The sequence below is a fragment of the Bombina bombina genome, chromosome 3 (genome assembly GCF_027579735.1).
Source record: "Bombina bombina isolate aBomBom1 chromosome 3, aBomBom1.pri, whole genome shotgun sequence".
Classification (NCBI taxonomy): domain Eukaryota; kingdom Metazoa; phylum Chordata; class Amphibia; order Anura; family Bombinatoridae; genus Bombina; species Bombina bombina.
Genome location: NC_069501.1, coordinates 760,760,837 through 760,778,970, shown reverse-complemented (window position 1 = coordinate 760,778,970; position 18,134 = coordinate 760,760,837). Strand labels below are relative to the sequence as shown.

Genomic DNA, 18,134 nt, shown 5'->3' with positions numbered 1-18,134 from the left:
AGTGTAAGCACTGAAGAAGCGTTTTTTTTTTGTATCCTTCTGGGGGGAAAAACGCTATATAATTACTAGTTATTAGACTGCATGAAGGTGCGGTTCTCAAACCAGTCCTTCTGGTGAGGGGCAGATTAAATTGTTTTTGGATGAATTCAGTCCAAATTCTATATTCTTGGGGTTTGAATAGATTTTTAGTATGATACCTTCAATGGGAAGAATCTTTCTTTCTTAGTACACTCTGATTATGCCAGTTCTTTTTGCAGGAACAGGATTTGGGTTTCTATTCAATTCTATTCTTTGTCCCTAAGAAGGAAGGTTTATTCAGTCCATTCTTGGATCTGAAGACTTTTATATTGTTTTGTTAGTCTCAACTTTTAAGTTGACGATTATAAGGACTATTATGCCTTTTTGTTAAGGTCATTTCATGTCCACTCCATTTTTCAGGATGTTTATCCTCATATTTTATTTCAAGGATTCTGAAATGTTCCTTTTAAGCTTTACCAATTTGTCGCTTCTCCATTTGGTTTAGTGACCGCTTTTTTAATCCTTTTTCTAAGGTTATTGGTGCCCTTCTTCTGTTTTCAGACAGTAGGGTATTGTGGTGCTTCCCTATTTGGATGGTATCTTGGTATTCGCTTAAACTTTTCTTTTATTAAAGCCGGACAGATAGCTCAGCATACTAATGCACTGTGGCTGAGCTCTGTAGCAACTTGAGGTTTGCAGGTTCGATTTCCGACGAGGTCCATTCAGCCTTTCATCCTTCCGAGGTTGTTTAAATGAGCAGCGTCTTTAGTCCCTTGTGGGTGATTAGACGTGCTTTACAAGTACCCAATACGTACATATGAGAGAGCAGTATTCAAATATATGGACTTTTTTGTTGGATCCTTCATGAATCAACTAAGTTTTGTTTTGTTAAAGACATGGTTAGAGGATTTAATTTATCTAAGTTTCGTAATTCCTCAGTCAAGGGTCACTTATACTTCTACTGCCAAAGCAGTAGAATTTCCCATACGTCACTAGCTCATGGACCCTTGCCAATATGAAATAAATCAATTTATCAGGTAAGTTCTTACATAAATGATGTTTTTTGTTTAAATATTTTTTATTAGGTTTTTCAAATAGAACACCATAAAGGATAGTTTACCAATGATGTTATTGTACAGCATATATGTGATTTAAGAGTACTAGTTTTTCAAATAGTACCATATATGAAATTAATGTGTGAATCACTATAGCTTATCTAGGTATAGAGGGATGAACAGAAGTATACAAACAATATGTGTAAAGAGGAACAACATTAGATTTATTATATAAAGCCTCAAAGGTACAGTACAGTAAATGTATAGCCTAATAAAGATAATGATATGCTAACCATCTATAAGGATATGTCCTAAAAAACATATGGGCTGAAATAGTAATATTATATAATGAATAATGAGGCTATGTATTTAGGATAAGAATTCTATATGTAAATGTGATGTAGTTAATGAGTTATTTTTATTGCTTTTGGAGTACCTCAAGGATCTGTTCTGGGTCCTCTACTCTTCTCCATTTATACTTCTTCGCTGGGTAAACTTATCAACAGTTATGGCTTCAAATATCACACCTATGCTGATGACACCCAGATCTACCTCTCCACCCCTGCGGTCTCTTCCTCTGTCCTTTCTCATGTCAGCGACTGCCTATCTGGTATTTCTTCCTGGATGGCCTCTCACCACCTTAAGATTAACATGTCCAAGACTGAGCTCCTTCTAATCTCCACCCCCACCCCCCTCAAGCTCTACGCTGACTTTTCTATCCATGTTGACGGCATCAGCATTTCCCAACGCCCCGAGTCTGCTGCCTCAGAGTTACACTTGACTTAAATCTATCCTTCGCCCCCACATCCAATCGCTTTCTACATCCTGCCGCAACACCTATTCAATATTTCCAAGATTCGCCCTTTTCTAAGTGCTAACACCACAAAGCAAATAATCCACTCCCTTGTTATTTCCAGACTTGACTACTGCAATAACCTATTTACTGGCCTTCCTCTTTCCCGCCTTCAATCCATCCTAAATGCCTCTTCCAGGCTAACCCACCTTTCTTTCATGTAATTAGCAAGAGTCCATGAGCTAGTGACGTATGGGATATACATTCCTACCAGGAGGGGCAAAGTTTCCCAAACCTCAAAATGCCTATAAATACACCCCTCACCTCACCCACAAATCAGTTTTACAAACTTTGCCTCCTATGGAGGTGGTGAAGTAAGTTTGTGCTAGATTCTACGTTGATATGCGCTCCGCAGCAGGTTGGAACCCGGTTTTCCTCTCAGCGTGCAGTGAATGTCAGAGGGATGTGAGGAGAGTATTGCCTATTTGAATTCAATGATCTCCTTCTACGGGGTCTATTTCATAGGTTCTCAGTTATCGGTCGTAGAGATTCATCTCTTACCTCCCTTTTGAGATCGACGATATACTCTTATATATACCATTACCTCTACTGATTCTCGTTTCAGTACTGGTTTGGCTTTCTACTACATGTAGATGAGTGTCCTGGGGTAAGTAAGTCTTATTTTCTGTGACACTCTAAGCTATGGTTAGGCACTTCTATATAAAGTTCTAAATATGTGTTCAAACATTTATTTGCCTTGACTCAGGATGTTCAACGTTCCTTATTGCAGACAGTCAGTTTCATATTTGGGATAATGCATATGAATAAATCAATTTTTTTCTTACCTTAAAATTTGATTTTTTTCCCTGTGGGCTGTTAGGCTCGCGGGGGCTAAAAATGCTTCATTTTATTGCGTCATTCTTGGCGCGGACTTTTTTGGCGCAAAAAATTATTTTCTGTTTCCGGCGTCATACGTGTCGCCGGAAGTTGCGTCATTTTTTGACTTTTTTTTGCGCCAAAAGTGTCGGCGTTCCGGATGTGGCGTCATTTTTGGCGCCAAATAATGTGGGCGTCTTTTGGCGCTAAAAAATATGGGCGTCACTATTGTCTCCACATTATTTAAGTCTCATTATTTATTGCTTCTGGTTGCTAGAAGCTTGTTCACTGGCATTTTTTCCCATTCCTGAAACTGTCATTTAAGGAATTTGATCAATTTTGCTTTATATGTTGTTTTTTCTCTTACATATTGCAAGATGTCCCAGATTGTCCCTGAGTCAGAAGATACTTCTGGAAAGTCGCTGCCTGGTGCTGGATCTACCAAAGTTAAGTGTATCTGCTGTAAACTTGTGGTATCTGTTCCTCCAGCTGTTGTTTGTAATGAATGTCATGACAAACTTGTTAATGCAGATAATATTTCCTTTAGTAATGTTACATTACCTGTTGCCGTTTCATCAACATCTAATGCTCAGAGTGTTCCTGTTAACATAAGAGATTTTGTTTCTAAATCCATTAAGAAGGCTATGTCTGTTATTCCTCCTTCTAGTAAACGTAAAAGGTCTTTTAAAACTTCTCATTTTTCAGATGAATTTTTAAATGAACATCATCATTCTGATTCTGATAATGATTCCTCTGGTTCAGAGGATTCTGTTTCAGAGATTGATGCTGATAAATCTTCATATTTATTCAAAATGGAATTTATTTGTTCTTTACTTAAAGAAGTCTTAATTGCATTAGAAATAGAGGATTCTGGTCCTCTTGATACTAAATCTAAACGTTTAAATAAGGTTTTTAAATCTCCTGTAGTTATTCCAGAAGTTTTTCCTGTCCCTGATGCTATTTCTGAAGTAATTTCCAGGGAATGGAATAATTTGGGTAATTCATTTACTCCTTCTAAACGTTTTAAACAATTATATCCTGTGCCATCTGACAGATTAGAATTTTGGGACAAAATCCCTAAGGTTGATGGGGCTGTCTCTACTCTTGCTAAACGTACTACTATTCCTACGGCAGATAATACTTCCTTTAAGGATCCTTAGGAAGATTGAATCCTTTCTAAGAAAAGCTTACTTATGTTCAGGTAATCTTCTTAGACCTGCTATATCTTTAGCGGATGCTGCTGCAGCTTCAACTTTTTGGTTAGAAGCTTTAGCGCAACAAGTAACCGATCATAATTCTCATAGCATTGTTAATCTTCTTCAACATGCTAATAACTTTATTTGTGATGCCATTTTTTATATCATTAGAGTTGATGTCAGGTATATGTCTCTAGCTATTTTAGCTAAAAGAGATTTATGGCTTAAAACTTGGAATGCTGATATGTCTTCTAAGTCAACTTTGCTTTCCCTTTCTTTCCAGGGTAATAAATTATTTGGTTCTCAGTTGGATTCTATTATCTCAACTGTTACTGGAGGGAAAGGAACTTTTTTACCACAGGATAAAAAATCTAAAGGTAAATTTAGGTCTAATAATCGTTTTCGTTGCTTTCGTCACAACAAGGAACAAAAGCCTGATCCTTTACCCACAGGAGCGGTATCAGTTTGGAAACCATCTCCAGTCTGGAATAAATCCAAGCCTTTTAGAAAACCAAAGCCAGCTCCCAAGTCCACATGAAGGTGCGGCCCTCATTCCAGCCCAGCTGGTAGGGGGCAGATTACGATTTTTCAAAGAAATTTGGATCAATTCAATTCACAATCTTTGGATTCAGAACATTGTTTCAGAAGGGTACAGAATTGGCTTCAAGATAAGGCCTCCTGCAAAGAGATTTTTTCTTTCCCATGTCCCAGTAAATCCAGCGAAGGCTCAAGCATTTCTGAAATGTGTTTCAGATCTAGAGTTGGCTGGAGTAATTATGCCAGTTCCAGTTCTGGAACAGGGGCTGGGGTTTTATTCAAATCTCTTCATTGTACCAAAGAAGGAGAATTCCTTCAGACCAGTTCTGGATCTAAAAATATTGAATCGTTATGTAAGGATACCAACATTCAAAATGGTAACTATAAGGACTATCCTGCCTTTTGTTCAGCAAGGGCATTATATGTCCACAATAGATTTACAGGATGCATATCTGCATATTCCGATTCATCCAGATCACTATCAGTTTCATAGATTCTCTTTCCTAGACAAGCATTACCAGTTTGTGGCTCTGCCGTTTGGCCTAGCAACAGCTCCAAGAATTTTTACAAAGGTTCTCGGTGCCCTTCTGTCTGTAATCAGAGAACAGGGTATGGTGGTATTTCCTTATTTGGACGATATCTTGGTACTTGCTCAGTCTTCACATTTAGCAGAATCTCATACGAATCGACTTGTGTTGTTTCTTCAAGATCATGGTTGGAGGATCAATTTACCGAAAAGTTCATTGATTCCTCAGACAAGGGTAATCTTTTTAGGTTTCCAGATAGATTCAGTGTCCATGACTCTGTCTCTGACAGACAAGAAACGTCTAAAATTGATCTCAGCTTGTCGAAACCTTCAGTCTCAATCATTCCCTTCGGTAGCCTTATGCATGGAAATTCTAGGTCTTATGACTGCTGCATCGGACGCGATCCCCTTTGCTCGTTTTCACATGCGACCTCTTCAGCTCTGTATGCTGAACCAGTGGTGCAGGGTTTACACAAAGATATCTCAATTAATATCTTTAAAACCGATTGTTCGACACTCTCTGACGTGGTGGACAGATCACCATTGTTTAATTCAGGGGGCTTCTTTTGTTCTTCCGACCTGGACTGTAATTTCAACAGATGCAAGTCTGACAGGTTGGGGAGCTGTTTGGGGGTCTCTGACAGCACAAGGGGTTTGGGAATCTCAGGAGGTGAGATTACCAATCAATATTTTGGAACTCCGTGCAATTTTCAGAGCTCTTCAGTCATGGCTTCTTCTAAAGAGAATAGTTCATTTGTTTTCAGACAGACAATGTCACAACTGTGGCATATATCAATCATCAAGGAGGGACTCAGTCCTCTGGCTATGAAAGAAGTATCTCGAATACTGGTATGGGCGGAATCCAGCTCCTGTCTAATTTCTGCGGTTCATATCCCAGGTATAGACAATTGGGAAGCGGATTATCTCAGTCGCCAAACGTTACATCCGGGCGAATGGTCTCTTCACCCAGAGGTATTTCTTCAGATTGTTCAAATGTGGGGACTTCCAGAAATAGATCTGATGGCTTCTCATCTAAACAAGAAACTTCCCAGGTAGCTGTCCAGATCCAGGGATCCTCAGGCGGAAGCAGTGGATGCATTGTCACTTCCTTGGAAGTATCATCCTGCCTATATCTTTCCGCCTCTAGTTCTTCTTCCAAGAGTAATCTCCAAGATTCTGAAAGAATGCTCGTTCTGCTGGTGGCTCCAGCATGGCCTCACAGGTTTTGGTATGCGGATCTTGTCCGGATGGCCTCTTGCCAACCGTGGACTCTTCCGTTAAGGCCAGACCTTTTGTCGCAAGGTCCTTTTTACCATCAGGATCTCAAATCCTTAAATTTAAAGGTATGGAGATTGAACGCTTGATTCTTAGTCAAAGAGGTTTCTCTGACTCTGTGATTAATACTATGTTACAGGCTCGTAAATCTGTATCTAGGAAGATATATTTTCTCCAACATAGGTGTGTCCGGTCCACGGCGTCATCCTTACTTGTGGGATATTCTCTTCCCCAACAGGAAATGGCAAAGAGTCCCAGCAAAGCTGGTCACATGATCCCTCCTAGGCTCCGCCCACCCCAGTCATTCTCTTTGCCGTTGCACAGGCAACATCTCCACGGAGATGGTTGAGTTTTTTGGTGTTTAAATGTAGTTTTTATTCTTCAATCAAGTTCCTTTTGCACGAATTCATCTAAGACCATTACAACTGTGCATGGGGATTATACAGACTTGTCTCCGACGATTCAAGTAGATCAAAAGACCAGAGATTCACTCCGTTGGTGGCTGACCCTGGACAATCTGTCACAGGGAATGAGCTTCCGCAGACCAGAGTGGGTCATTGTCACGACCGACGCCAGCCTGGTGGGCTGGGGTGCGGTCTGGGAACCCCTGAAAGCTCAGGGTCTATGGTCTCGGGAAGAATCTCTTCTCCCGATAAACATTCTGGAACTGAGAGCGATATTCAATGCTCTCAAAGCTTGGCCTCAACTAGCAAAGGTCAAATTCATAAGGTTTCAATCAGACAACATGACGACTGTTGCATATATCAATCATCAGGGGGGAACAAGGAGTTCCCTGGCGATGGAAGAAGTGACCAAAATCATTCAATGGGCGGAGACTCACTCCTGCCACTTGTCTGCAATCCACATCCCAGGAGTGGAAAATTGGGAAGCGGATTTTCTGAGTCGTCAGACATTTCATCCGGGGGAGTGGGAACTCCATCCGGAAATCTTTGCCCAAATAACTCAATTGTGGGGCATTCCAGACATGGATCTGATGGCCTCTCGTCAGAACTTCAAGGTTCCTTGCTACGGGTCCAGATCCAGGGATCCCAAGGCGACTCTAGTAGATGCACTAGTAGCACCTTGGACCTTCAAACTAGCTTATGTATTCCCGCCGTTTCCTCTCATCCCCAGGCTGGTAGCCAGGATCAATCAGGAGAGGGCATCAGTGATCTTGATAGCTCCTGCGTGGCCACGCAGGACTTGGTATGCAGACCTGGTGAATATGTCATCGGCTCCACCATGGAAGCTACCTTTGAGACAAGACCTTCTTGTTCAAGGTCCGTTCGAACATCCGAATCTGGTCTCACTCCAACTGACTGCTTGGAGATTGAACGCTTGATCTTATCAAAGCGAGGGTTCTCAGATTCTGTCATTGATACTCTTGTTCAGGCCAGAAAGCCTGTAACTAGAATAATCTACCACAAAATATGGAAAAAATATATCTGTTGGTGTGAATCTAAAGGATTCCCTTGGGACAAGGTAAAAATTCCTAAGATTCTATCCTTTCTTCAAGAAGGTTTGGAGAAAGGATTATCTGCAAGTTCTTTGAAGGGACAGATTTCTGCCTTGTCTGTGTTACTTCACAAAAAGCTAGCAGCTGTGCCAGATGTTCAAGCCTTTGTTCAGGCTCTGGTTAGAATCAAGCCTGTTTACAAACCTTTGACTCCTCCTTGGAGTCTCAATTTAGTTCTTTCAGTTCTTCAGGGGGTTCCGTTTGAACCCTTACATTCCGTTGATATTAAGTTATTATCTTGGAAAGTTTTGTTTTTGGTTGCAATTTCTTCTGCTAGAAGAGTTTCAGAATTATCTGCTCTGCAGTGTTCTCCTCCTTATCTGGTGTTCCATGCAGATAAGGTGGTTTTACGTACTAAACCTGGTTTTCTTCCGAAAGTTGTTTCTAACAAAAACATTAACCAGGAGATAGTCGTGCCTTCTTTGTGTCCGAATCCAGTTTCAAAGAAGGAACGTTTGTTGCACATTTTGGATGTAGTTCGTGCTCTAAAATTCTACTTAGATGCTACAAAGGATTTTAGACAAACATCTTCCTTGTTTGTTGTTTATTCTGGTAAAAGGAGAGGTCAAAAAGCAACTTCTACCTCTCTCTCTTTTTGGATTAAAAGCATCATCAGATTGGCTTACGAGACTGCCGGACGGCAGCCTCCTGAAAGAATCACAGCTCATTCCACTAGGGCTGTGGCTTCCACATGGGCCTTCAAGAACGAGGCTTCTGTTGATCAGATATGTAAGGCAGCGACTTGGTCTTCACTGCACACTTTTACAAAATTTTACAAATTTGATACTTTTGCTTCTTCTGAGGCTATTTTTGGGAGAGAGGTTTTGCAAGCCGTGGTGCCTTCCATCTAGGTGACCTGATTTGCTCCCTCCCTTCATCCGTGTCCTAAAGCTTTGGTATTGGTTCCCACAAGTAAGGATGACGCCGTGGACCGGACACACCTATGTTGGAGAAAACAGAATTTATGTTTACCTGATAAATTACTTTCTCCAACGGTGTGTCCGGTCCACGGCCCGCCCTGGTTTTTTAATCAGGTCTGATAATTTATTTTCTTTAACTACAGTCACCACGGTATCATATGATTTCTCCTATGCAAATATTCCTCCTTTACGTCGGTCGAATGACTGGGGAAGGCGGAGCCTAGGAGGGATCATGTGACCAGCTTTGCTGGGCTCTTTGCCATTTCCTGTTGGGGAGGAGAATATCCCACAAGTAAGGATGACGCCGTGGACCGGACACACCGTTGGAGAAAGTAATTTATCAGGTAAACATAAATTCTGTTATTATCTTGGAAAGTTTTGTTTTTGGTTGCAATTTCTTCTGCTAGAAGAGTTTCAGAGTTGTCTGCTCTGCAGTGTTCTCCGCCCTATCTGGTGTTCCATGCAGATAAGGTGGTTTTGCGTACTAAGCCTGGTTTTCTTCCGAAAGTTGTTTCCAACAAAAATATTAACCAGGAGATAGTTGTACCTTCTTTGTGTCCAAATCCAGTTTCAAAGAAGGAACGTTTGTTACACAATTTGGACGTAGTCCGTGCTATAAAATTCTATTTAGAGGCTACTAAAGATTTCAGACAAACATCTTCCTTGTTTGTTGTTTATTCTGGTAAAAGGAGAGGTCAAAAAGTGACTTCTACCTCTCTTTCCTTTTGGCTTAAAAGCATTATCCGATTGGCTTATGAGACTGCCGGACGGCAGCCTCCTGAAAGAATCACAGCTCACTCCACTAGGGCTGTGGCTTCCACATGGGCCTTCAAGAACGAGGCTTCTGTTGACCAGATATGTAAGGCAGCTACTTGGTCTTCACTGCACACTTTTGCCAAATTTTACAAATTTGATACTTTTGCTTCTTCGGAGGCTATTTTTGGGAGAAAGGTTTTGCAAGCTGTGGTGCCTTCCGTTTAGGTGACCTGATTTGCTCCCTCCCTTCATCCGTGTCCTAAAGCTTTGGTATTGGTTCCCACAAGTAAGGATGACGCCGTGGACCGGACACACCTATGTTGGAGAAAACAGAATTTATGCTTACCTGATAAATTACTTTCTCCAACGGTGTGTCCGGTCCACGGCCCGCCCTGGTTTTTTTAATCAGGTCTGATGAATTATTTTCTCTAACTACAGTCACCACGGTATCATATGATTTCTCCTATATATATTTCCTCCTGTCCTTCGGTCGAATGACTGGGGTGGGCGGAGCCTAGGAGGGATCATGTGACCAGCTTTGCTGGGACTCTTTGCCATTTCCTGTTGGGGAAGAGAATATCCCACAAGTAAGGATGACGCCGTGGACCGGACACACCGTTGGAGAAAGTAATTTATCAGGTAAGCATAAATTCTGTTTTTCAGCGGAATTGGCTGTCTTTATTTTATCCCTCCCTCTCTAGTGACTCTTGCGTGGAAGATCCACATCTTGGGTAGTCATTATCCCATACGTCACTAGCTCATGGACTCTTGCTAATTACATGAAAGAAAACCTAATTTATGTAAGAACTTACCTGATAAATTCATTTCTTTCATATTAGCAAGAGTCCATGAGGCCCACCCTTTTTGTGGTGGTTATGATTTTTTGTATAAAGCACAATTATTCCATTTCCTTATTTTTTATGCTTTCGCACTTTTGTCTTTTCACCCCACTTCTTGGCTATGCGTTAAACTGATTTGTGGGTGTGGTGAGTGGTGTATTTATAGGCATTTTGAGGTTTGGGAAACTTTGCCCCTCCTGGTAGGAATGTATATCCCATACGTCACTAGCTCATGGACTCTTGCTAATATGAAAGAAATTAATTTATCAGGTAAGTTCTTACATAAATTATGTTTTTCTGTCGCTCTGTATCTGTGGCACCTCTCTGCGAGTCCCTTCATTGACTCCCCATTCACAGCAGAATTAAATTCAAAATTCTCACCTTTACATACAAAGCTCTCACCAACGCTGCTCCCCACTACCTATCCTCTCTCTAATAAACTAGTATGCTCCAGCCCGCCCACCAAGATCCAACAATGACCTGTTACTTGCATCTTCGACTATCACCTCTTCCCATGCTAGACTGCAGGACTTCTGTCGTGCAGCACCTACCCTCTAGTACACTCTCCCTCGTGAGGTCAGGCTTTGCCCTAATCTTTCTTCCTTCAAATGCTCCCTGGACTTTTTTTTTGTTTTTTTTTTTGTTCAGAGAAGCCTACCACCCAACTCAATATTCACTTACCTAACAACATTTCCCTCATCTAACTCTGCATTAACATCCATTCTCAATCTTGCAGTTCTCACCACCTGTTTCTCAACCTCCTACCCTTCTAGATTGTAAGTTCCCACGGGAATAGGGCCCTCAATTCCTCCTATGTGTATATTTTGTCCTGTCTCTTACAAGTTTTATATCATTGTTTTACCCATGGACAGCACTGCGGAATATGTTGGCGCTTCATAAATAAAGTATAATAATTATAATAATATTGCGGTGATTACAAGAAAAACCGCTCAAAAAGCACTTGGGGGTTCAAATACTATTAGGTTGTGGGGTGCCAACCATGCAGCCAATTAGAATATAGTTAAGGCTTGTAAGAGTCTGTTATAGGGTAGATATTATATAATACCAAGTTGTCTTAAATTATTAATAGCTATAGTTGTCAGTAGATATTATTTACAACAGCCTTGCCATGAGGGCATGGGCCCTATACCCCATGACAAGGAGACATTTGTTGCTAAGTATTTGACTCATAATGATAAGTTTGTTAACTCGGTTTTCTTTTTAAATTACCTTTAGGTCCTTCAGGACATGAAAAATTCTAAATGACATTATTAACAAGGCCTATGATAACACACTCAAATGGAATTTAAGGGATAAAACAAATACCTTCTCTATTAATGCAACTGATGCTGTTTGAACCTAGCAAATATAACATTATATTGAACTGTGAGTGAGGTCTCTGCATTGATTGGTTAGAGTAGCAAGTGAGCTTACATTGTAGATTCATACAGGAATCTAGGCTATGCGGACCCAGAGGCGGTATTATAAAGTTTATTATTTATCAAAACCAGGCTTATATAGAAATAGAATCTTCAGTGCAGGGACAGTACTAGTCACTATGAAAATGAAGACAGCACTGATAGAGGGTGTATCTATATCGGTTTTTGGAAGTGAACCTTCAATAGTAGCTAGAGGCTTAGCAAAGTAAATAATGCAAGTTTTATATATGGATAAGGGGGTGCATTAAACCTGAGAGATATTTTAGAGGCTTTCCTTAGTTGGTCAGAATGTGGAATGCATATACTTTCCAAGTCCTAGAACCAGCCATAAGTGATATAACTAAATATATGTGGATGCCTATCATTGCATAAAGGTACCGCTGAGAGTAGCTTACATACTTCCATCTATATCTATTATAGTAATACCTATTTGTATGATCAGGCCATCATAAGCTAAATAAGATAAAAAAAAATGGTTAGGGAGGTTTCCTTAATAGCAAGCAATGGCCCAACTGGGCTTCATTACATGTATTAAGAGGTGGTGATCTCAACAATAGTATTCATAAGAACTTTGCAGAAACATTGTCTCTGACATTTCCAGTATACGTGGCAAGATCAAAAAGCCAAATTCAGTTTCCCTTTGTAGAGCAAGTACAGGACTGTAAGTAACAGCACAAATATTACAATAAAAAACAAACATATATGCAGAAATGTCCAGAAGCTTCTGTAGGCGCAAATTACCAGCAAACAACATTTTCATAACATTGTAAACTGCGATCAAATAGGGTGTGACTATACAACTTCAGACATTGTCTTCATACATAGTCACTGAGAGGACATATAAATGGTGGGTGAGCATAGCGGTCATTATAAGGGTGTACTTAGAACACAGTTCACCTCGCCTTGCAGAATAGTTGCAATGTCCAAACGTAAAGCCTCATGTGGAGCGCTATCTTAGATAAGTGAGCAAAGTGAATCCACTTTGAGAGTTGCATTTTAATATCGGCATTTTAAGTTGCAAAGCAATTTCCCATCTCTTGCATAAGTAGATTTTAGCCCACTCAAGACCGATCTCTATCAATTTATCCTGCTCTCCATTCCTGAGTGGTATGTTTGACGAAATAAGAAATGGTCCCTGAAGTTCCACGGATGCCAAAGCTGTGGGCCAGGGAGCCAGCCGTACTCCATCACCCGCATCCTGGTTGTCATCTTACCAGGAACAGGGTAGGGATCAGAAACTTTGGTAGGAGCTGAGTGTCAATCTTTTCCTTAGTTCTTCAATGACTCTTTGGTGCTGCCGTCTATAGCCAGTGAGCTTGAAAATTGCCCTCTTTGTCCGACATACACGGCTTGTTGTTCTGAGGTTTTGTTTCTTTCAACAATATCACTCTACTCATTGCGGTTTGAGTAGAAGGTAGGGGCTTCCTTCAGCCTTTGTGGATCTTTTAATTTACTTGGCGGTTTGTTCTGATTGTCAGTGAGAGACCAGCAGTTGGTGTGTGCTGGCAGCAGATCACTTGAGGAGCGAAAAATGTTGATATTTCCCTTACTGTTAGGGCTGTAGGTGGCTCTTACAGTCACTGTCGACTCGTTCTTGGAGAGTTCCGGTTCACGGTCCTGGCTTACTCCAGTCTGAAGGCTAAGGCTAAAACACTTTTTTTCACAAGCCTGTGCAGTTTCTGAAAGTGGCTTTCTAATAATGTGTACACAGCCTCTTCAATCTCTTTCGTCGCCATGTTGCACTGTTACCCGGAGTGTGTTGTAACAAGGACTTATTATGCAGCTCCGAAGCAACTGCCCTACTCAGATTACTGGGGAGGTGTCAATATCCCAAAGTTAGGCCGCCACCAGAGATCCTAATGGTCCGGATCAGGGTTCTAGGTTCCGTTAAACGGCAATATTGGTATCTTTGAATTCACAAAACTGTAGTGTGTCTGAATCACTTGTTTTCTGTTGTTGATGGTGCTGTTTACAGAAAATATTCAGCGGATATCTTAATCATCCAGAGCTCCTAATATTTCTGCCCGGACACCCCCCCCCCCTTTTTTATTTTATTCTTTATTCCAGAAAATAAAGCAGATACATAAAATCATATTAAACCATTTAAACAAAGCATATTTTCAAAATATGTTATGTTTTAGACAAGTGAGTAGGATATTTTATTGTAGATGAGGAACTTGCTGCTACTGGGAATATCATGCAGAAGTACACATTAGTAACATATTGAACAAGCAAGCATAGTATACATTAGTTACTCTGCTTTTGATAAAATATTTTTAGAAATGCAGTACTAATTAAAAGCCATCTTTTGACAGTTCTGGTAATTCAGTCAAATTATATCTTTTAGATTTTATACAATTAGTACTATATTTGTCAAGTGCAAAACTCATAACAGCATGGCCAGCAAGTCCTCAACTTTTTCTTGCATGTTGTGTGTTCGATATATATATATACAGTACTCTGAAACCCTTCTTGTCTTTATATGTAGGCCTGGCACATCTGCAAAACTTCGACTTGTGATTCAGCATGGTCTTGGCACTCTGAGATCCCTGGAAAAACATGGTCTTCAGCCTGCCCTACTTATACATTGGGCGAGAAGTCTCTATAAAACTGTAAGTATATAGCTTATGCATTAATGCTACATGTGTTTGATTTATCTCAAATAGGTCTTGCTGTATTCTAAAGGAAAACTTTACTTATGTAGTTATTAATTTCTTACAGGAATATCGAGGGCACCTGAAAGTTTCATAATGTAGTTTAAGCCTTGTGTTGGTACTCTCCTGCATTAGTATTTGCTCACTTTTATCCAATTGTGTCTTATGATCTATGTCCAAGGTGTGTGTATGTTATATAGATTTTCTACACTGTTATTTTCGAGCCATTAGTCATTTTCTGCTGCTTATATATATATATTACCCGGGTAAAACTGACAATACCCAGTGGCTGTGGGTAAAGCCCGATGTAAGATAATACATCAGGATTTACCCTGGGTAATCCTAGGATTACCCAAATGCTTCTGGATAAAGCTAATCACAGGACTATTTATTCTATAAGATACGAGTCCACGGATTCATCCTTTACTTGTGGGATATTATCCTCCTGCTAACAGGAAGTGGCAAAGAGCACCACAGCAGAGCTGTCTATATAGCTCCTCCCTTGACTCCACCCCCCAGTCATTCTCTTTGCCTACTCTAAGTACTAGAAAGGGTAAAGTGAAAGAGGTGATAAAATGTTAGTTTTTATTTTCTTCAAGCAAGAGTTTTTTTATTTTAAATGGTACCGGTGTGTACTATTTTCTCTCAGACAGCAGATGGATGAAGACTTCTGCCTGGAGGCTGATGATCTTAGCATTTGTCACTAAGATCCAGAGCAGTTCCTACAGAATGGCTGAGGAGTACTTAAGAAACTTCAGTGTGAGGCATGTTAAGTCATTTTTTTTCTGGAGAGATTGGTATTTCAGAATTGGCTGACAGTATCCCCATAAGGGAAAGGGTAAGCAGTAATCCTAAAAGAATAGAGGAGTATTACTAAGCTTGCATAATAGGGGCTAAGTAAAAATGGTTTACACTGAGTTTGAATGTTTGTGGGCAAACGTTTTTTTAACTGGGAGGTGCAGGGGGTCTTTGTTCCGGATCTAAACGTTTATTAATTATCCGTTTTTTCCAGTAAGGGTTAAGTGTTCCTTTCCTTGTGGGGCAAACTTAGCTGCATAGTTTGAATGCTTATATCACAAAATTGATACGATTTGATTGTTTTAAAGCAGTTTTGCAAAACGTGTGTGCTTTTTTTTTTTCTATTAAAGGCACAGTTATTTTTTCACTAAATAGTGTTTTCAAGCCTGTTTGTGGTCATTACTAGCCTGTTTAACATGTCTGACATTGAGGAAAGCCAATGTTCAATGTGTTTAGAAGCCATTGTGGAACCCCCACTTAAAATGTGTCCCTCATGCACTGAAAGGGCAATAAATTGCAAAGAACATATTTTAGCTGATGAAAGTATGTCGCAGGATGATTCTCAGTCAGAAGAGAATAAGGTTATGCCATCTAATTCTCCCCAAGTGTCACAACCATTAATGCCCGCACAAGCGACGCCAAGTACTTCTAGTGCGTCTAATTCTTTCACCCTGCAAGATATGGCCGCAGTTATGTCTACTACCCTCACTGAGATTTTATCTAAACTGCCTGGGTTGCAGGGGAAGCGCAGTAGGTCCGGTGTGAGAGTAAATTCAGAGCCCTCTGACGCTTTATTAGCCATCTCCAATGTACCCTCACAATGTTCTGAGTTGGGGGTGAGGGATTTGCTGTCTGAGGGAGAGCTTTCTGATTCAGGAAAGATGTTCCCTCAAACAGACTCAGATATGACGGCTTTTAAATTTAAGCTAGAACACCTCCGCTTGTTGCTCAGGGAGGTTTTAGCGACTCTGGATGATTGTGACCCTATTGCAATTCCACCAGAGAAATTGTGTAAAATGCATAGATAACTAGAAGTTCCTACTTACACTAATGTTTTTCCGGTCCCTAAGAGGATTTCGGACATTGCTACTAAGGAGTGGGATAGACCAGGTATTCCGTTCTCTCCCCCTCCTACTTTTAGGAAAATGTTTCCCATATCTGACACCATTCGGTATTCGTGGCAGACGGTCCCTAAGGTGGAGGGAGCTATTTCTACCCTGGCTAAGCGTACAACTATACCTATTGAGGACAGTTGTGCTTTCAAAGATCCTATGGATAAAAAATTAGAGGGTCTTCTAAAGAAAATATTTATTCATCAGGGTTTTCTTCTGCAACCTATAGCGTGCATTGTTCCTGTAACTACTGCAGCTGCTTTTTGGTTCAAGGCTCCTAGAGGAGGCTCTTCAGGTTGAGACCCCATTAGATGATATTCTGGATAGAATTAGGGCTCTTAAGCTAGCTAATTCTTTCATTACAGATGCCGCTTTTCAACTGGCTAAATTAGCGGCAAAGAATTCAGGTTTTGCCATTTTAGAGCGTTATGGCTTAAGTCCTGGTCTGCTGATGTGTCATCAAAATCTAAGCTTTTAGCCATTCCTTTCAAGGGTAAGACCCTATTCGGGCCTGAACTGAAAGAGATCATTTCAGACATCACTGGAGGAAAAGGTCACGCCCTTCCTCAGGATAGGACAAATAAGATGAGGACCAAACAAAATAATTTTAGTTCCTTTTTTGAAACTTCAAATGTGGTCCCTCTACCTCCTTCCCTGCTGCAAAGCAGGAGGGGAATTTTGCTCAATCCAAGTCAGTCTGGAGACCTAACCAGACTTGGAATAAGGGTAAACAGGCCAAGAAGCCTGCTGCTGCAACTAAGACAGCATGAAGGGGCAGCCCTCGATCCGGGACTGGATCTAATAGGGGGCAGACTTTCTCTCTTCGCTAAGGCTTGGGCAAGAGACGTTCAGGACTCCTGGGCTTTAGAAATCGTGACCCAGGGATATCTTCTAGATTTCAAAGATTCTCCTCCAAAGGGGAGATTTCATCTTTCTCGATTGTCTGAAACCAGACAAAAACAGAGGCGTTCTTACGCTGTGTAGAAGACCTATATACTATGGGAGTAATCTGCCCAGTTCCAAAAGCAGAACAGGGGCAGGGGTTTTACTCCAATCTGTTTGTGGTTCCCAAAAAGGAAGGAACCTTCAGACCGATTTTAGATCTCAAGATCCTAAACAAATTCCTCAGAGTACCATCCTTCAAGATGGAGAGCATTCGGACTATTTTACCAATGATCCAGCAGGGTCAATATATGACCACCGTGGATTTGAAGGATGCGTATCTTTACATTCCTATCCACAAAGATCATCACCAGTTCCTCAGGTTTGCCTTCCTGGACAAGCATTACCAGTTTGTGGCTCTTCCCTTCGGGTTGGCCACAGCTCCCAGAATTTTCACAAAAATGCTAGGGTCCCTTTTGGCGGTTCTAAGGCCGCGGGGCATAGCAGTGGCGCCTTATCTGGACGATATATTAATTCAGGCGTCGACTTGCCAACTAGCCAAGTCTCACACGGACATCATGTTGGCTTTTCTAAGATCTCACGGGTGGAAGGTGAACGTAAAAGAGTTCTTTTCCCCCTCACAAGAGTTCCATTCCTGGGAACTGTGATAGATTCGGTAAACATGAAAATTTTTCCGACGGAGGTCAGGAAATCAAAGATTTTAACCACCTGCCGAGCTCTTCATTCCATTCCTCGGCCGTCAGTGGCTCAGTGTATGGAGGTAATTGGACTAATGGTAGCGGCAATGGACTTGGTTCCGTATGCTCGCTTGCATCTCAGACCACTGCTCAGACAGTGGAATGGGGATTATGCAAATTTATCTCCTCCGATAAATCTGGATCAAGAGACCAGAGACTCTCTTCTTTGGTGGTTGTCACAGGA

At 41.0% G+C, this 18,134-nt stretch overlaps 1 protein-coding gene across 1 annotated transcript in view; it reads left to right on the top strand.

The window, feature by feature from the left end:
• LOC128652506 (E3 SUMO-protein ligase RanBP2) overlaps nucleotides 1-18,134 on the top strand; it is a 715,575-nt gene that overhangs the window by 99,856 nt on the left and 597,585 nt on the right. Inside the window, exon 12 of the mRNA XM_053705441.1 lies at nucleotides 14,235-14,358. Within this exon, the coding sequence (XP_053561416.1) occupies nucleotides 14,235-14,358 (124 nt within the window). The remainder of the gene's footprint in view (nucleotides 1-14,234; nucleotides 14,359-18,134) is intronic.